General features: G+C 35.2%; 1 protein-coding gene and 1 long non-coding RNA gene across 2 annotated transcripts; both read right to left on the bottom strand.

The window, feature by feature from the left end:
* Nucleotides 1-4,899: 4,899 nt before the first annotated feature.
* On the bottom strand, nucleotides 4,900-17,054 carry LOC144355610 (polycystin-1-like protein 2). The gene is made up of 19 exons (XM_085495793.1): nucleotides 16,869-17,054; nucleotides 16,663-16,776; nucleotides 16,395-16,439; nucleotides 16,134-16,265; nucleotides 15,598-15,697; nucleotides 15,455-15,513; nucleotides 14,368-14,604; nucleotides 13,798-14,275; nucleotides 13,339-13,436; nucleotides 12,998-13,228; nucleotides 12,711-12,881; nucleotides 12,441-12,601; nucleotides 11,691-12,273; nucleotides 11,153-11,276; nucleotides 10,764-10,870; nucleotides 9,724-9,889; nucleotides 8,885-9,529; nucleotides 5,341-5,898; nucleotides 4,900-5,015 (listed from the first exon to the last, which is right to left on the bottom strand). Exons 1-19 carry the CDS (start codon nucleotides 17,052-17,054, stop codon nucleotides 4,900-4,902), a joined length of 4,311 nt encoding a protein of 1,436 aa, XP_085351919.1.
* A 30-nt stretch (nucleotides 17,055-17,084) lies between these two features.
* LOC144355614 (uncharacterized) lies at nucleotides 17,085-18,173 on the bottom strand. The gene is made up of 2 exons (XR_013421233.1): nucleotides 18,096-18,173; nucleotides 17,085-17,158 (listed from the first exon to the last, which is right to left on the bottom strand). It is a non-coding gene; the product is annotated as an uncharacterized LOC144355614 (long non-coding RNA).
* Between the last annotated feature and the right edge of the window lie 1,277 nt (nucleotides 18,174-19,450).

Raw genomic sequence — 19,450 nt, 5'->3', positions numbered from 1 at the left:
GCTCTACAGTCAAAGTTTGGTCACATTTGCAAACACTGATTTTATGTTGTACCTACATCTGTATGTACCAACTAATGAGCAACATACTAGCAGTGTGTGGTTTTTTTACGACACATCAAACAAAGTTATTTTACTTGAGACAAATTTCATAGTTTCTAACTACGCACAATTTATCACGGATGCCTTCAAAAACTCTCACGTGGTCAGTATATGGCAGCTTCATGCTTCATACAAATACTGTGGCACAATTCAGCCTTATAAACAAGATTATTTGTTTTTGTTGAAGAAGATTCAGGTAGATTGTACATATCCCATGATGAAACTTCCAAAGTGCAGTTACATTTAACTGCAGTGAATAACATATCAACCAAGCTGATTGCCGATTAGTGTACGTTAACATATTGATTGACATTTATAGACATTTAATAATGCTAAAAAAAGGAGGCATCTTTCGTTCAATATCATGAAGTAAACAAGAGCTTGAGTGTCATGTTCACGTATTGATTGTGTTGGCATGAAATAATTTTCACTGAACGAGATATTTTCATTTACTATCACGAGTTACGAATATGCAGTAGTTTTATAATTGTAGTGAGGTGTGTTGTCTGGGGTCTCACGGCATTAAAGGGCAGCAATCGTCGCGCTGTGCATGTGCGAAATTTGTGTTGATAAACATTGATTTTCCCACAATTCAATACGCTCTTCTAATGCAAATCACAAGTATGAGGTTTGCCCCGGGCGCCACTTGCACTAATTACCGCCGGTGACTCCTTCAATACCTTTCAATCACCTAAAAATACGTAATTAAATCTCGGTAACGTCTCAGTTTGTACTCATTGATCTACGCAACGGTCAAAGTCGCCATCTTAGTTTATATGAGACCCATCTATCTTGCGCATGCGACGACTACAGCCCTTCAAGTGAATATCATCAGAATTCATCACGTGGTATTTATGCAGGTTCGTCAACAAAGTGATAATTCAACACAAAACTGTGGGTGCAAGAATGTTTTATTATATGTTCCAGTCTATACAAACAAAATTCAACATCTTTTCTCATAGTATCTTATAACGCTCTGACTTAAGATAGGAAATCACCAATCTCTGTTCTTAAAACCAATCATACTTCAAATAGACGATGCGGTACATAGTTGCAAATCGAAAGTGCGATGTCTTTTACTTGAATATTTGAATGAATAAGAATAATCAAATATTGATAATAATTAAATATGTAATATAGACGAAAATGCATATTTAAAAAAGTCATGTTGCCTTTGCATCACATTACAATAAAACGTTCTTAAGATGACACTAATAGGCATGTACATAAGCATATCTGAACGAACACTGATGTGTGCTGTTTTTTTTACATGTTTTCTTTCTCACTGCATTTGTAATTTTTGTTTATATTTTCCGTTTTCTGTGATGATATGAAATACCTTACATGAGTGAAATATGTTACAGATAAAAAAAGTATAATGAACGAAATAAATTTATTCTTTGCACGCTCAAAATATATTTCGTAGTTTCAAATAAAGATTCATACATATTTTTTTGTGTTTTTCATATATTTTAAATTGTGGAAGTGGTCATTAATCAAACTGTTTTATATGAATACATCTTTACAACACGACAGGTTACATTGACGATAATGACTGGTGTATATTAGAAATTGCAATAATGCGTATTTAATAATAAATAGAATTAGAAAAAAAGTTTAATGAAAATGTGGCAACATTCGATATACAATAATAAATGACACGCACATTAAAAATAAGTACAATCCGAAGGGTAACATTTGTACATTTACAATCAATGTTGAAGAAGAATTATGGTTAAAAGCCTCAGCCGAATTATGTAATTCTGCAATATGAGAGAGTAATTTGAAACATAAATTTAATGAAAACATTATCGTGGGTGTATTTTGATTCATTGATTTTGGGGCAATATTATGCAAAAACTAATATTTACAAATCCATTATCAACATGAATTATATATATATATATATATATATATATATATATATATATATATATATATATATATATATATATATATATATATATATATATATATATATATATAATATGGCTAGAAGGATAATTATGGAAAATAATGTCCATATTCTTCCTGATACAAGTTCCAATGAAGGAAAACGTAATGATTATAATTATGTATCACGCTTGTTTTGTTTTTGAGTTGTAGGTGAAGATTCTATTATATATTTTGATCAGGTAGACGAAAAGTATTAAACAACCAGATTATATTATCGACAATGACTGTTCAATATAGGATAAAATAGAACGCCATTGCTTTGCCCTTTGTTGAGTATGGAAATCATTTTCACGGGCGATGCAGTGCACAAAACCAATCAAGGGAAAACATAGCATTAACACCACACCACAAGATTTCGGCAGTACACGTGTACTAAATACTAAATACTAAAAAGAATGTTCAAAATGAAACTGTAGGTATTTTTCTCTAAATTGACTGTCTATTCGTGTGTTTTTAAAACATAACAACAAATTCTTAAACATTCCAAAATACGCGATGGTGATCGGGAGGATAACTCTATTGAATAATTAAACTTGTGATATTATGTGATTAATGAAAGGAACTTCACACAACCCTACCGTCAAATAATAAAGTTTTTGCCGAGATGAATTATATATATATTGTCTCTTGTGGGCCACCGTACTATATAATTACTATTCATTGAATAATGAAATTTTTCATCATACCATTAAGGAGTTCTTATTATTATACATCTGTCAACGTAACGCCATAAGTTACAGCTTAGCGTAATTTTGTGGTATTTTACGGGGTATTTTCATCCTACCATATAAGGAAATGCGAATTCCAAATACGGAATGATTACGCGCGTAAGCGTCCTCTAATAATAAAAAACAAACATGGCTGATACCAGGGTTTGCTGATTCTGTTCTAAACTAAACTTTTTTGGATTTCGGCATTCCCATGATGTATCCTTGGAAGGAAAAGATGTACAATAATATGGTTATTACGAGAATACCTCAAAGTATGCATGAAAACAGTACAGCAGGAGTATCGAGATGCGCGGCGTACTGTCGGATAACCTCATATCATACCATTAAGTCATTTTATTATTATTGAAATGTGTTTATTTCACTTTCTGTTTAATGGTTGAAACCGTGATTTATTCGAATTTATGTCTATAAATGTGAAATTCCACAATTTAAAGGCAAACCTCACGGCAATACTTTATTATTTCAAATAAAGATTCAATATATATTTTTGTGTGTTTTTCATATATTTTAAATTGTGAAAGTGGTCATTAGTCAAACATTCCTTGACTGTTTTATATAAATACAGCTTTACACCTAGACAGGTTACATTGTCGAAAATGACTGGTGTATATTAAAAAATTGCAATAATTTAACGTATTTCAAAAAAATATAATTACAAAAAAACTATTATTCCATGGAAATACACGAATATTTTACAGCAAAACTTTAATGAGTTGTGGTAAAGCTCTGTTACTTCACAACAAAACTTGTCGCGGCAAATCTCTCCGCGTCACGGCAAAACGCTTCTTGCAATGCCGCTTTTAGTGTTAAAATCCAACACATCAGGGGACGCTATCGAAGTGCCGACTGAGAAAGATGGGAACATTTTATCGAGTACAGTGAAGGGTCAGTTTGCTGGAGCATGTGGCTTGCGCTTCAGAGTGGCGCAGCATGCATCTTACGACTTAAACCACAGGAAGCCCAGCAACTATGAGTGGGGGGGGGTTTGTCTGATATCAAGTGTAAAAAAGGAAAGAACAACAGAAGAAGGCCCATAGTCTATGAAATTACCAGCTTGAGGAATATTAGTTGCTCTTTCAAGTTTCGCCAATGCCTTGTCTATATTTTACCGATATCTGCAGAACAAATCAAGAAAACTGCACAAATTGACTGCACTTACAATTATCCTCACGGTCAACGGAATGCTCGGCACAGTTATGAGCGTGGCCTTTACAGAATGTGTCAAGAACCAATCACAACACTGGTTACGAACCCTTGCAAGTTCAAGACACGGTAACCATCTTTTATAGATTTTCATAGATTTTATTTTTCATTCCTTCGTCTGCTTTTTTATGTAAATTAATGTTTTTTAGTTAAATTTAATGGTTAGTCGTTCAATAACTATAGATCTTTGTCGTGAAATAATAGTTTTGCCGCGAGGTAAAAAAGTTTTGTCGTGAAGTAATATAGTTTTGCCGTGAAGCAATAGTGTTTTGTCGTGAAATAATATAGTTTTGCCGTGAAATAATATAGTTATGCAGCGAAATAATAGTTTTGCCTTGAATTTTAAAAGTTTTGCCGTGAAATAATAGAGTTTTACCGCGATGGATCAAATATACCTCTACTGGCAGGGTGCCGTTTTGATTGGCCAGAATTGGGTCAAGTGGCGGTCAATAAAACTCATTTTTGACTCGAAGTTGATCTTATTTTTGCGCATGCAAATGACCCCCTCCGATCATTAGATTTACATTTTCTATTTATTTGGACTAATATAAAACATATAGTTACATATTGGGCCTCAACCAATAATTTCCGATTCGTGTTATTAAAAAGTGAATATTGACCTAAAGTTTTTGAGTATTATGGAATATGGAAATTAAAATTGACTAAATATACACTAGTATAGTCAAATATTGAAATATTTTTCTGATTTTTTTACAATAGATTTTGTAAGTCTCAAAAAATGATTTTTTAATCACAATGTTGCCATCTGCCGGTATATAACCCATGGCAATGTTTTGCGTCGATCGAATAAGCAGGTTTAACCTCTCAATTAAATCACAAAGCAACATGGTCACAATACATCTTACAGAATGCATATATACCATATTGTTTTACATATGGTGTTAATAACTTAATCAATATTATCTAATTGAATGATTATCTTATCAAGCTTTTTCTCCATGTCTTCAAAGAGTTCCCCAACTCGGGCTGATGAGTCTGCAGTGTGCGCTTCTGTTTTTCTCTCTCCTGAAATAGTATAATACACAAATGTTGGTGAAAACACCCTCGACCCAGACTTCAAAAAAATGAATTTCATTAACAATATTATAACATTCGTTAGAATTTATAGTATTGGATTCATGTTACCCTCATTCTGCGTCATATATCTAGTAATACATGTTAATTAGTATATTGATACAAAAATGAGAATTTGTGCAGATGAGTAGTGTATGACTGACATGACGAACTCGAAATTAATACCACATGGTACTAATGTCCAATCTTCACAGCAAGTTTAGAGATTATTAGAGATCTAAAGCACTAGAAACAGCTAGTAGCACATAGACATTACCAGAATTCTGACGAGTTGTTGAGATGTCAATATTAAAGTGCATGTAAAGGATATCTTCCAAGCAGGTTTTCATGTACTGTAACATCTCAAAGCTGTTTTTTTTATGTTTGTTTTCCATTCTTGCATCTTGGAATGCGGATGTCATAATTCCCACGAATATATTGATAGTTACTGTGATGTTGAAAGTAGCAAATATGAAGAGGAACAGCTTCCCAGACGCCCCCAACGCTGTCATGATGGTGTTAAAGTAACGGTGACTGCCAACTAGAACTGTAACCAAATAACCCATGGTTCCAGCCATTGTGCTGAATACATCGATATATGATCCAAACATTTCATATCCCATATGAGCAAATGCAGTCAAGATGAGCAGAAAGAAGATGAAGAAACCCTTGATGTCATCGCGAGCATTTCTCAAAGTCATTGCAAGTAGCGCCATTCGTTTGTTGAATCTCAGTAATTCAAGATATCGAACAATGAAAAAAAACATCGATAAAGCCATCATTGTATTGTATCCATCATACAGTCCGGAAACGGTTAATAAAGCAGTAAATTTATCTGAAAAAAACATATCTTAATTTGTCTACAATACACACATGACATCGCATTTGTAAACTATGAACATCGCATTTGATTATAGACTATGAATATAGGAGATTTCTTTTTTTTCAAGTGTTTTTAGAAAATATACAATGAACATGGCAGTGGCTATACTATTAGTACAGATGTTGAGTTGATATGCAAGGGCTAGTAGTGCATATGCTCAGTTGGTATGCCAGGGCTAGTAGTGCATATGCTGAAGTAGTATGCCAGGGCTAGTAGTGCATATGCTGAGTTGGTATCCCAGGGCTATTAGTGCATATGCTGAGTTGGTATGGAAAGGCTAGTAGTGCATATGCTGAGTTGGTATGCCAGGGCTAGTAGTGCATATGCTGAGTTGGTATGCCAGGGCTATTAGTGCATATGCTGAGTTGGTATGCCAGGGCTATCAGTGCATATGCTGAGTTGGTATGGAAAGGCTAACAGTGCATATGCTGAGTTGGTATGCCAGGGTTAGTAGTACATATGCTGAGTTGGTATGCCAGGGCTATTAGTGCATATGCTGTGTTGGTATGGAAGGGCTAATAGTGTATATGCTGAGTTGGTATGCCAGGGCTAGTAGTGCATATGCTGATTTGGTATGCCTGGGGTATTAGTGCATATGCTGACTCGGTATGCCAGGGCTAGTAGTGCATATGCTGACTTGGTATGCCAGGGTTAGTAGTGCATATGCTGAGGTAGTATGCCAGGGCTAGTAGTGCATATGCTGAGTTGGTATGCCAGGGCTAGTAGTGTATATGCTGATTTGGTATGCACGGGCTAGCAGTGCATATGCTGACTTGGTATGCCAGGTCTAGGAGTACATATGCTGACTTGGTATGCCAGGGCTAGTATTACATATGCTGAGTTGGTATGTCAAGGCTATTAGTGCATATGCTGAGTTGGTATGCATAAGCAAGTTGGTATGCCAGGGCTATTAGTGCATATGCTGAGTTGGTATGGAAAGGCTAGTAGTGCATATGCTGACTTGGTATGCCAGGGCTAGTATTACATATGCTGAGTTGGTATGCCAGGGCTAGTATTACATATGCTGAGTTGGTATTTCAGGGCTATTAGTGCATATGCTGAGTTGGTATGCCAGGGCTAGTAGTGCATAAGCAAGTTGGTATGCCAGGGCTATTAGTGCATATGCTGAGTTGGTAAGGAAGAGCTAGTAGTGCATATGCTGAGTTGGTATGCCAGGGCTATTAGTGCATATGCTGAGTTGGTATGCCAGGGCTAGTAGTACATATGCTGAGTTGGTATCCCATGGCTATTAGTGCATATGCCGAGTTGGTATGACAGGTCTAGTAGTGCATATGCTGAGTTGGTATGCCAGGGCTATTAGTGTATATGCTGACTCGGTATGCCAGGGCTAGTAGTGCATATGCTGACTTGGTATGCCAGGGCTAGTAGTGTATATGCTGACTTGTTATGCCAGGGCTAGTAGTGCATATGCTGACTTGTTATGCCAGGGCTGGTAGTGCATATGCTGAGTTGGTATGTAAAGGCTATTATTTTCATGTATGAGTTGGTATGACAGGGCTAGTAGTACACATGTTGAGTTGGTATGCCAGGACTAGTAGTGCATTTCCTGAGTTGGTATACCAGGGCTAGTAGTACATATGCTGAGTGGGTATGCCAGGGCTATTAGTGTATATGCTGACTCGGTATGCCAGGGCTAGTAGTGCATATGCTGACTTGGTATGCCAGGGCTAGTAGTGCATATGCTGACTTGTTATGCCAGGGCTAGTAGTGCATATGCTGAGTTGGTATGTAAAGGCTATTATTTTCATGTATGAGTTGGTATGACAGGGCTAGTAGTACACATGTTGAGTTGGTATGCCAGGACTAGTAGTGCATTTCCTGAGTTGGTATACCAGGCCTAGTAGTGCATAGGCTGACTTGGTATGCCAGGGCTAGTAGTGCATATGATGCGTTGGTATGCCAGGGCTAGTAGTGCATATGATGCGTTGGTGTTCCAGAGCTAGTTGTGCATATGCTGAGTTGGTATGGAAGGGCTAGTAGTGCATATGTTGAGTTGGTATGGAAGGATTAGTAGTGCATATCTTGAGTTGGTATGCCAGGGCTAGTTGTGCATATGCTAAGTTGGTATGGAAGGGCAAGTAGTGCATATGCTGAGTTGGTATGGAAGGGCTAGTTGTGCATATGCTGAGGTGGTATGCCAGGGCTAGTAGTGCATATGCTGAGTTGGTATACCAGGGCTAGTTGTGCATATGCTGAGTTGGTATGGAAGGATTAGTAGTGCATATGCTGAATTGGTATGCCAGGGCTAGTGTTGCATATGCTGAGTTGGTATGCCAGGGCTGGTAGTGAATATGTTGAGTTGGTATGCCAGGGCTGGTAGTGCATATGCTGAGTTGGTATGGAAGGGCTAGTAGTGAATTGCTGAGTTGTTATGTCAGGGCTAGTAGTGCATATGCCGAGTTGGTATGCCAGGATATTAGTGCATAAGTTGAGTTAGTATGATAGGGTAGTAGTGCATATGCTGAGTTGGTATGCCAGTGCTAGTAGTGCATATGCTGAGTTAGTATGCTATGGCTAGTAGTGCATATGCTGAGGTAGTATGCTATGGCTAGTAGTGCATATGCTGAGTTGGTATGCAAGGGCTAGTAGTGCCTGGCTAGTAATGCATATGCCAATTGTTATGCAGGGAATTGTTTTGCATCCACCCATTGGTATGCCGCGGCTCGTAGTGCATATGCCCTTTGCTATGCAGAAAATAGCAATGCATGAACAGTTTGATATACAGGAATGGATGAGAATATGTCTATTGCTATGCAGGAACTTGTATTTTATGATTATGGCCAAAACTATACAGGGATGTGTTGAAACATGAACAGTTTTTTCGACCACAGTCTAGGTTTCCTGGCTCAATACTTACATTCTAATAGTGAAATTGAGATATTGAGATGCAATATTGCATGAAATAATTTTTTCTGACCTGCATTGCTCATGTTTGCAATATTCATCGTGCTAACTTCACAGACAATCATTAATCCAATCATAGTCATCAATGTCAAGACCATACACAATTCCAACCACTTCCAAAAGTCGCTGCAAAATCGTCGTTTCAAACGTATCATACTTAGCAGGCTTCTGTAGGCCATATACCATGTGAAGCCGAATAAGATCACCCAGTAAATCATCATGGACGGAGATAATGCCTTCGTATCAAAGGCATCCATGTGTCTAACCAGTTTTATATAGCGAGAGTACTTGGTTCCTCCAACTGCCAGATTCTCAAAAGAACATGTGACCAAAATAAACATTTTATGAGCTGAGTTGTAGAGAATGAATTCCATAGCTATGGCACTGGTATCCCCATCTATCCACATAGCATCTGAAAGATTGTGGACGGTGATGGTAGTATCGTTCAAGGTTTTTCCAAGATAGGCCACGTAACCACCATATCTATAGTTATCATAATCGGATGTTAATTTCAGTGATTTTTCATCGGTATACAGCCACGGTGACTCAGTTTGACCAAGAGGTAATGTACCCCACTTCCCATCATACGATTCAGTTATTTCATCTTCTTCGGAAATATTACAACTGTTACGAATGAGTTGACCAATGTCACAATCATCTACAATGAAACACATAAATATATGAACAAATATATAATTATTGAACTCAACAATATTTAAATTGTAATGATATTCAAGTGTAATTTTGATAAAAAAGCAAAGTTGTTCTCTTTAGCATATCCATAGTTTCCTAGCAGACAAATGACACTGTAATATTTTTATATCAGAAAAAAACGTAATGAATTCCACTTACATTGTTTCTGTCTGATCTGCCAAATTCTTGGTACTCCAAAAAGATATGTGCTTCCAGTAGTGAAAGATCCAAAATGATGATACTTATCACATGGCGTCTCATTATCATACAGTGATGGTGCAATGTCTTTGTCAATCCATTCCAAGAAATGGTTCATTGTTTGAACCTGGGAAGTGAAAGTAAATTACAAGTGGCTTTTAACAATTATCAAATGGCACATTGTTGCACTGTATAAATATACATACTATTGGGCAACTGGAAATTACCCCAAAATGATTGCTACCTACAATACTACTGACAGTGGGATTAGAAATTATTGACATATAAAATGGTTACCATAATTTGAGAGTGCAGTAGACAATTAAATTCTTTTGGACTAATTGAAGTAAGTAAGAGCTACAAACTATTTTATCAGACGCATCGATTGGAATAACTTGTGTGACAAAACACATAAAATGTGAATACTAATTACCAAAATGATGAGAGTGTAGTAATAAACCATATCTCGAAGTGGGGGAAGTGACACAATCGGGTAATATTAATGAGTTATATTTGGGAAAAACCTTTTGACTATAATTATGCTGACAGTATTGAGTATGTATAATTGATTATTCTCCCGTTCTAAACGATTCGTGAAGTTTCTTTTTTAACCTGAGACGAATTATTCACAATGGTGCACGAACCCGTATATTTCAATAATTCATTTCTTATTATGAACCCATTTCAGTGGAAAGTACAGATGTATTGAATTTAAAATAATTCAAGTAAAATAGGATAAAGATTTATACGAGTTATACATGCAGTGTTTACTTAAGTATAAGTAATTGGGTGATTCAATGTTTAAGTAGAATAAACATAAGATGTATTGTAACGCAAATTAAAACATGGTTACTGAAGCATTATACATTACTGACCTCATTTGCATTTGTATTTTGCAGACTCATGTCTATTGACTTGGTCAAGTAGTACAAATCAGGACTTCTATATTGTCTACTTTGAAGGAACAGTATCATCACATACAATGTATATACAAATATTACTCGCAGGATATTATCCATCATTTTCTCGTTGTCACGGCGACGTCTGATGAAACTTGCTTCTTCCTCGTCCAAGATATGAGAAGTAGATTTAACTGAAGTCAGTTCATCTGTAAGGATATTAGAACAAACGCCCATGGAAAGCTATACGGGAAAAGTTTGCAAGCTATTTACCTGGGAATATCAGTTTATTTGTTATCGGTTATTGTGTTTAGGTATATAACGTACTTAAAATAATTCTGATTGTTTTTTGATTGAATATGAGCTCATGTTACGTTATGTGGACTCTGATCTATCACATTTTCAGCATTAGTATCATCCATGCCATTTTAAGTATATATGTTTCAAATGTGAGTCAATAACACCATTATCAAAAAAATCAAATCACTCACCGTTTTTTAGATCACTCATTACAGGAGCTTCCACATCACTCGTTTCATTAGACGGAATGAGATCGGCGTCTAGCTTGTCAGATCTTCTTGTCAAAATTGAAATTATGACAGCTATAAAGATAGCCTTAAACATGGAAAGATAAAATAAATCAATTTGGAGACTTATTACGTAATAGATGAAATATGTTTTTTCAACCATGAGCATTATCGAGATATACGCAGTGTAATTGCACCATGATTATTTGCAAATTGTGAAACGCTCTTGTTTTTTCACGTTATGTAAACTATATTTAATATGCGATCTACACATCTGTCTTTTTTATATAACGGCACAGTCCAGATTGCAGTTGCGAAAACATATTTGGAGCCCGTAAATGTGCGATACACCGATTTTTTTATCACACTGAGTACAGTAGCGTTATTATACACTTACTTAAGTGTATAAATAATTTGTACACAATCACTGGATGCATGGGAACAAATTCATAATTTATTTGGCATTTAACTAATATTAGTCAACAAAGTCGTGAATACTCACTTTTATAGGATCGACAAGACAGGTTGATTCAAAATATGATGTGATAAACGACAACAACCATTTTTCAGACTGTATTGGTCCCCATTCCATGCTGTATAGAATGATAAAAAACGAAGAGACGAGAGTGACGATGATCGTAATTGTCCACGCAATGTACGCAAACCACTGCGACAATTTGGCATTCCCAGATTTACGGAACAATTTCACTATGACCATGTTAACAGGCAATACAATGAGAGCACTGATGGTAGCAACGTAAATCAGACCCAACATTTCAGTCAATATTGGATCACTTCGTACTTCTTCATCATCACGTGTTTTGTAAAACATCGCATTTGTTAGCATGGCACTGAATATCAACGAGAGGCAACATGACAGACGCTGTACACGCGAAAAGTTGCTATGTAATGGACGAATAAACAGAGAAATCCACAGATGATCTTCAGTCAGACTCCTTTGGCATTCCCAACCAAGGACAGTACTAAGTTTAGCAAGGTTGTCTCGTCCTGCAACTGGCAGACCACGAACAACACTGCCGTCGTCTTTGTCAACTGCTAACCATTTCTCGCATGTAAAACGGTACCTAAATGAATAAAGTGTATGCATGTACAATATAAATATATAATGTTGAGTGTGATATTTTTAACCTACAAATAAAACTAAATACAAATCAACTAAAACATATATCTATGTTGACAGGAAGTTGTCAAGATTTTATTTAAAAACTAAGTAATATTATTTAGTACTTACGTTTGATTTGTTTGAATATCCGTGACATAGACACGTTCTAAATACCATGATGCATAGCTACCACGACCTGATGAATCATGCCAGATGCGTAAGTAAAACAAATCCCCCAGGCATTCTGGCACTGTGAGTTTGTAACGATTGACACTCCCACACAGGAATTTCTAATATAAAGAACATTGAGTAGATAATTTATAAGTTATACTTTATATCAAAATAATGTTTATTTTAATTGACAAGCCCAATGTACAATAATAATAATAATAATAATACCTTTTTGCCATTATCCATTAAGCAGCGTTCACCTGTTGAAGATTTTCCCCCATGAAGGCTAAAAGCAATATTCGATCTAGTAGAAGCACCAAGTCGTAACCCGGTACACACTGTGACTTCATATTCATATTTATCATCGGGATTATTGTCTAACAAGGGTGAGGCTTTCCACTGTAAGGAATCATATAGATAATGTGTAAATGCACTGCTTCCGTACACGTGACACAATAATTTGAATAATCGGTGTTTGCACACTATTTTCATACATTTAATAGTTAGACACTTACTCTTAATACGTCATTCTTGTCTTGCCTTCGTGCATACAGTAGTATTACGAAATATAGAACAATGAACAATATGACAGTGCAAAAGACTGTTGCATTTTCGTCAAGAGTTTTGAATTTCAGAAATACAGTATCAAAATGAATTTCGTTGACTGGAACATATACCATAGTTGCGAAATTCGTGAGATGGTCACACAGACATATAGTTTCAGACATCGTTGATAATGAACTGACCTGCAATATATTTTAGAAAAAAGTATTTTAAGAATGAATTAGTCCTATAGAACGTGCTGAAATGAGCTTTCCGTGACACACTTCCATGTTCTGTTACAACAAAGTCTTACCCGGCATCCATTTGACTTCCATGAGTCATCATCAACATCCCAGAATGAACAACTTGATTCAAATAATTCCATGGTATATGGAAATTTAATGTCATCATCTGTATAGAGAACGAGAATTAGAAAGCATGTATGTTATTATTATTATAGATATGATATGATGTGATTTATAATGCTGTGTCATGTTTAATTGCAATCAGCCAAGGCTTGAATATAATCTCAAAACACAGTTCTAAACGCAACCGAAATGTTTTAAACAATACATGCCGCCATTAAATCATTGTGAATTGAAACATGAACCTGATAGAAGTATGGTGGATGTGTAGTTTGAATGCGAATACTCAGAAATGTATGGGACGTACGGATGTACGTTCGGATGAACAGGCTCATACATCAACATTGGTTAACCCAATCCCCTTTCGCACTAAATCAATAGTTTGTAATTTGTATTGCTATACTCACTTTTGTCTCTGTTCCCTGCGATCACTACCTCGTATACCCCAGCCTGACTGAGTGTGTTATCTTGTATAAAGAAATCAGTCAAAAAAGTAGTATGGCATTCAGTGTTGTCATATATATCCGTAACATTTGCTGTTGCAGTATACTCATATGTATTCTCTAGGCTCCAGTTAGAATGTTTTAAATATATCGAAATCGTGTCAACGTTGTCATTGGATTGTACAGATATTTTGAGAGCATTGCGAACATCAGAATGTGAAAAAGTGTGATAGATTGTTCCGCTATATGTACCATCAACGGTGATAAGTTGTACATTAGTGTCAATCAAATTGCGTTTGATTGTTATAGTTGATGGATCTTCAAGGTCGTTAACATTTATGGTGGATCCATTTGGATAATACAAATCCAAAGATATGACTGGAGAATTCACATTGCTTGCAGAAACGTCCCACACAAATGGATTAGAAAGATACTCAATAACCTGCAAAATAAGAGTTTTAATCCACCTTGCACACTTTTGTATATATTTTTGCAACATGTTCAGTTTAGAAGTAACATACATATTCAACATACCCTAGTGCCAATATACCAAGCATCGTCTCGCAGCATGTTAACAATTGGTCGTACTGTGAAATCACCAGTTTTCATTGCAATAACACTTGGCATATCGTGTAATGTGTAACTTTTCAATTGCATCTTGTGGAATCGGGATACGAGCATCACATTTTCATCTCCAGGTAGCATTTTCGCCATGATAACGTGCGACAATTTGTCTTGAATAATCATTACATCTTTTATTATTGTCTCAATCTGTAAGAAATATTACTATACATCAACTACTGTAGGCCTTGATGTTTCATCACCCAATAATTATGCAAATTAGGAAGCAAATTTACAACGTTATTTAATGCCGTTTGACATTTTGTAAAACCAGAAAAAAACAAAAACATTTTAATCAGGTTAACTTTTATCCGAATATATATTTTCGTATTCAAAATGAAATATAGACTATTCAAACTTAGATACGTGCTGAATGACTATTTTCATATAACAGAGGATACTTATGTGAAAATGTTGAAAAAACATAACTGCCATTCTGGTATTTTGTTTATGACCTTATATTATATTATATTATATTATATTATATTATATTATATTATATTATATTATATTATATTATATTATATTATATTATATTATATTATATTATATTATATTATGCTTTTTGGTTCACGGGTAAAATAAAATAAAAGACGATCACGTAACAGTACAAAAACACCTTGGAACCCCGTAGGCAGGCCGGTGACACCGGTTCGCACTTAAGGGGGTACCAACCCCCCTGCCAAATTCCAAGGGAAAATCAAAACATTTAAAACACAGAACAAGCAACATAAAACATATATGCGCTGCTGTAAGTGTGTGCAATGATAGCCCACCAAGAGGACAAAACTCTTGGCTCCTGTGCGTGTGCTAAGTTTGTAAATACAATGATGTTCGTTTGTATCGATGTTTAACAACAAGACAAAGCAACTTCCTGCTTTAAATAGATCGTACCTGCCATGTTTACAGTAGAATGCGAAGTGTGTTATATTATATTCATTTATTCATTCATTCGCCCGTGACCTTAACGATATGCAAAATTAAATGAATGTTCATTTACCTGTCTGATGGTTGCTTTTGGAAAGTTATCAATTCCCATATAAACCACCTCCAGGATATCTGTGGATTAATTGATAAAATTGATCAGCGCATAAAGAGACCAATAACAATAATTTGCATTTTACAATGAAATTTATTATATACCTTTTGATACAGTCATGACTTCCTCATATGACACAAAATCTTGCTCCCCTAACGATGCCAAGACAACTGCAGACGCTTTCGATGCCGAAGTTAAAATCATCTGTTAAAAAGATGTACAAATATACATATATATTTCAGGACAGTTTGTTACTACTCATATTTGCAATGCATAAAAGAAAACTTGCCATTGCAAAATAATTGAAAACTATCATAACACTAGCATCTTATGTCAACTTTTTGAAGTATTTTAACACAGCAATATTTAAAGACATGAATGAACAATTTTACCATAGCGACAAGTGCAATAATACCAATTTGACCATATTCCATGACTTTCTAAACCTTGTATGACTAAAAATGACCCGATAGCCCCATATTTGCTTTCATATTCGATAATGTGATGATGTGAACCTATAATAATAAAACTATGCCGAGCATTACACATACTCTTCCAATATTATCTCTTTTAAATATTATAATATGCTTCATGAAATGTATGATTATATTGATAATTCACTTGCTGATTTATAATTTACCTGATTTTGGATGTTTAAGTTGTTTAGTGTACTGACCCCGAGTCGCAATAAAGATGTACACTGAAGCAGAGATTCTTTTGTTGCTATTTTCCTTGATGTAAAACGTATTGCATCTATAATTGTGTCATATATCTGTAAACAGTCGAAATATTATAAAGTCAGTAACGTTATAACGTGACTATATAAGAAATTATATTTACAATTCTGTTTTGTTTTCTAACAATTCATTATTTAGGTCGAGTTTGTACATAGTGTTCTTACCTGTGAGTAGTCATTTTCAACAATTTTATGTGCATAGTCACTTTCCTGGATATAAAAGCAGGTATTATTAATTATTTATTTTCTCTCGCGAATTTTACCATATAATCAGTCTATCAATATTGATATTGACGTAATTTCTGTCGTGCCTGTAATGTGTTCATTGCCACTGCTAGTGACATTTAAACATAGTAATTCATTTTGATTTTTATACATTGGATGGAAACGCTTAACGTGAATTTATTTATATCACATTAAAAATTGTACCTACCAAGAACAGTGATAACATTATAGCTTTCTGAATTATCGGAACAGTCATTTCATAATGTTTTTCCTCAATGATATCAATATTCCCCGGGTATTCTGTGTTGTTACTTGGTTCGACCTGTTACATATACACAATATATATATATAAATGTAGCTTATACTCGCAATACTATATGCATTATGATTACATTATTTATAAGTGTATTTTACCTTGATTGTTAGCCTTGTCTCAGAATGTTCTCCAAAGCGATTTTCAACATATAACAACACATCTATGTCATAATTGCTGTCTTGATGTCCAGCTGGCAACATCATTGCTGGCATGAATGCGTCCATTCCATGGTAATAATCATGGGCGATCACTTCTCCATTTGTAGATAGATGAATTGTATACATCAATCCCGGTGTGTTTTCTTCTTCTTCTAAGGGGTAAGGGTAAGTGTTGGTGTTCTCTCTCCAGCCATGACACGAAATGTAAAACAGAGTATCAATAGCTGTTCCTGTAAATGTAAGGCATACCCAAATACGTGTGACTTACATGTTCACATAATTTTACTGTACTTGGGTTCAATATATTGTCCATTTCGACCTGATAAATAAAACACTATTTTTTTTATTTCATTAACATTTTTTCAAAAGATAACACTATTCCAGCATAACACTCACAATACTGAAACACAGAAACATCTTCACACATGTTTATTGTATGTGCATGGTAAAATTATATAGTGGCTGATATTTATTTTCTTTTATAAGGAGGAAACATCTTCCACCCTTCTCATGTTTACCATATTTATTGGCAAACATTACCTAAGACAAACTACTCACATGATCACTTATTCATCAAGCGGTTCTAGTCTACCATGTCAAATGAAAACAAGTACCGAAATACAGGTTAGATGGCATTAAGATACTGCTGAAGTAAGTTCTTTACACAGGGTCAAAATATTTGTCCACCAACTTTGATCAACCAATGAAATTCACCAAGATATACAAATCGGAATGGGTAGTTATGGGTTGACATGGTTGGAATAAACAAAATAAAAGCCGACAAGCTCTGCTTATAGTTAGCAACAGCATGCGTTAATTGTCCTGTTTCTGAGTTTAAAATGTTGGTGATAATATATGATGTTATTATTATACATCTTTGTCCTGCTTGTAGGAATAATTTATTGAGAGATAGGTCGAAAGGAAAACAAAAAAACGCTGCATTGTAACAACGTTTGCGTGAGTGATGAATTATATTTACACAAAAAGCGATTGCGTTTCAGTGCCCATGTAAAAATAGTGTTCGCTCAAATTTTATGACGTACCTTACCCTGTTTAAAGGGAAATTCCACCAATAAACTGCCCTATTTGACTACTTACAATCCTGATTTATATTTGAGTTATGTGTAGAAGAGTTAATTGTAAAATAAACCAACCGAGGTTGATTACCTGAGTCCGGATCCACTTCACAATATCCATCGCTGGGAGCGTTAGCTGTCGTCAAAATCATTTCTGAATAACCTTTCGGTCCATTTCTTGCCTGGACATCTATTCTTAATGTGTAACTTACTCCTTGTTCAAACATGTGTTCATGTATAATTATGGATGGACCATGTACTCCTGCAAAGATTTATAATTAATTATTCAAGCATAAAATATAAATAATTTGAATCTGAGTGACATCACAATATAATTAATATTGTTATACATCTGTCACAGTATCGCCATAAGTTACAGCGTGCCGACATTTTGCGGTATTTTACGGGATATTTTCATTCTACCATATTAGAAAGTACGAATTCCAAATATGGTATGATTACGTGCGTAAGCGTCCTCTAATAATAAAAATAAACATGACTGCCACCAGGGTTTGACCGGACTCCACACAAAAAAGTCGCTGATTCTGTTCTAAACTTTTTGTTTTGGATTTCGGCATTCCCATGATGTATACTCAAACAGTACGCCGTCTCATCGACCACCGCTGCGCGCTCGGTACTCCCGGTATACTGTCTTCGTGTCTTCGTAATAACCTCATATTACACGACATTATTATCATATCTCAATATGAGATAAAATGATTTTAAACACAGCAATTGCAAATGCAGACGATCTGGGGGGTTATTGTTTAGCGAGATGCAACCACTGGCTAAATCAAGGTCTAAGCTACAATCACACCTAATTTCTATTTGTCTTGTTTATATGTGTAATGAAATAGAAAGTATTGTTATCATGTTACTACGGAACAAGTGCATTAAGGTAGAGATGCAGTTTACCTGACAGGTATTTTAATTAGTTAATTAGGAAACCAAGATGACCTCCCTTGTGCACAAAACTATGTATTTTCGAAAAGTTTATTGTATGAATTGTAAAGTTTTGTTAGTATTTTATTTTTATGGACACTGTAGTTTGAAATATGCACAAAAATGTGCTTTTTTTGGTCAAAAGTGATTTAAAAAAAATTAGCTTCTAAACCATGCTTCTGTTTCCTGTCAAACTTGGTTTACGTGTTCATCTGTTTACTATGAAGAAAGCGCCGTCTTGAAAACTGTCTACCAGTTGTCAATTTTGTAGGGCAGCAGCTCAAATTTCACTACTTCAAGTTTATGCATAAATTAACACCCAGGCTAGTTGTCTGTACAATTGCTGTAACACTATTCAACTAAAAACAATGCCCCGACGGCGTTTTGAAGATAAACACATTGTCAATCATTTGTGAAAATTTCAAAACAAAAGGTCAAAGCGTCTACGAGCTATTTTTTTAAAGTTTTGGAATGTGCACTAAAAAAAGCCGAGATAATTGCTAA

Source organism: Saccoglossus kowalevskii, chromosome 22 (genome assembly GCF_978046115.1).
Source record: "Saccoglossus kowalevskii chromosome 22, keSacKowa6.1, whole genome shotgun sequence".
NCBI classification, from domain to species: Eukaryota; Metazoa; Hemichordata; class Enteropneusta; family Harrimaniidae; genus Saccoglossus; species Saccoglossus kowalevskii.
Note: the sequence above shows the minus strand (reverse complement) of the source record. Positions and strands in the feature narration are given on the sequence as shown.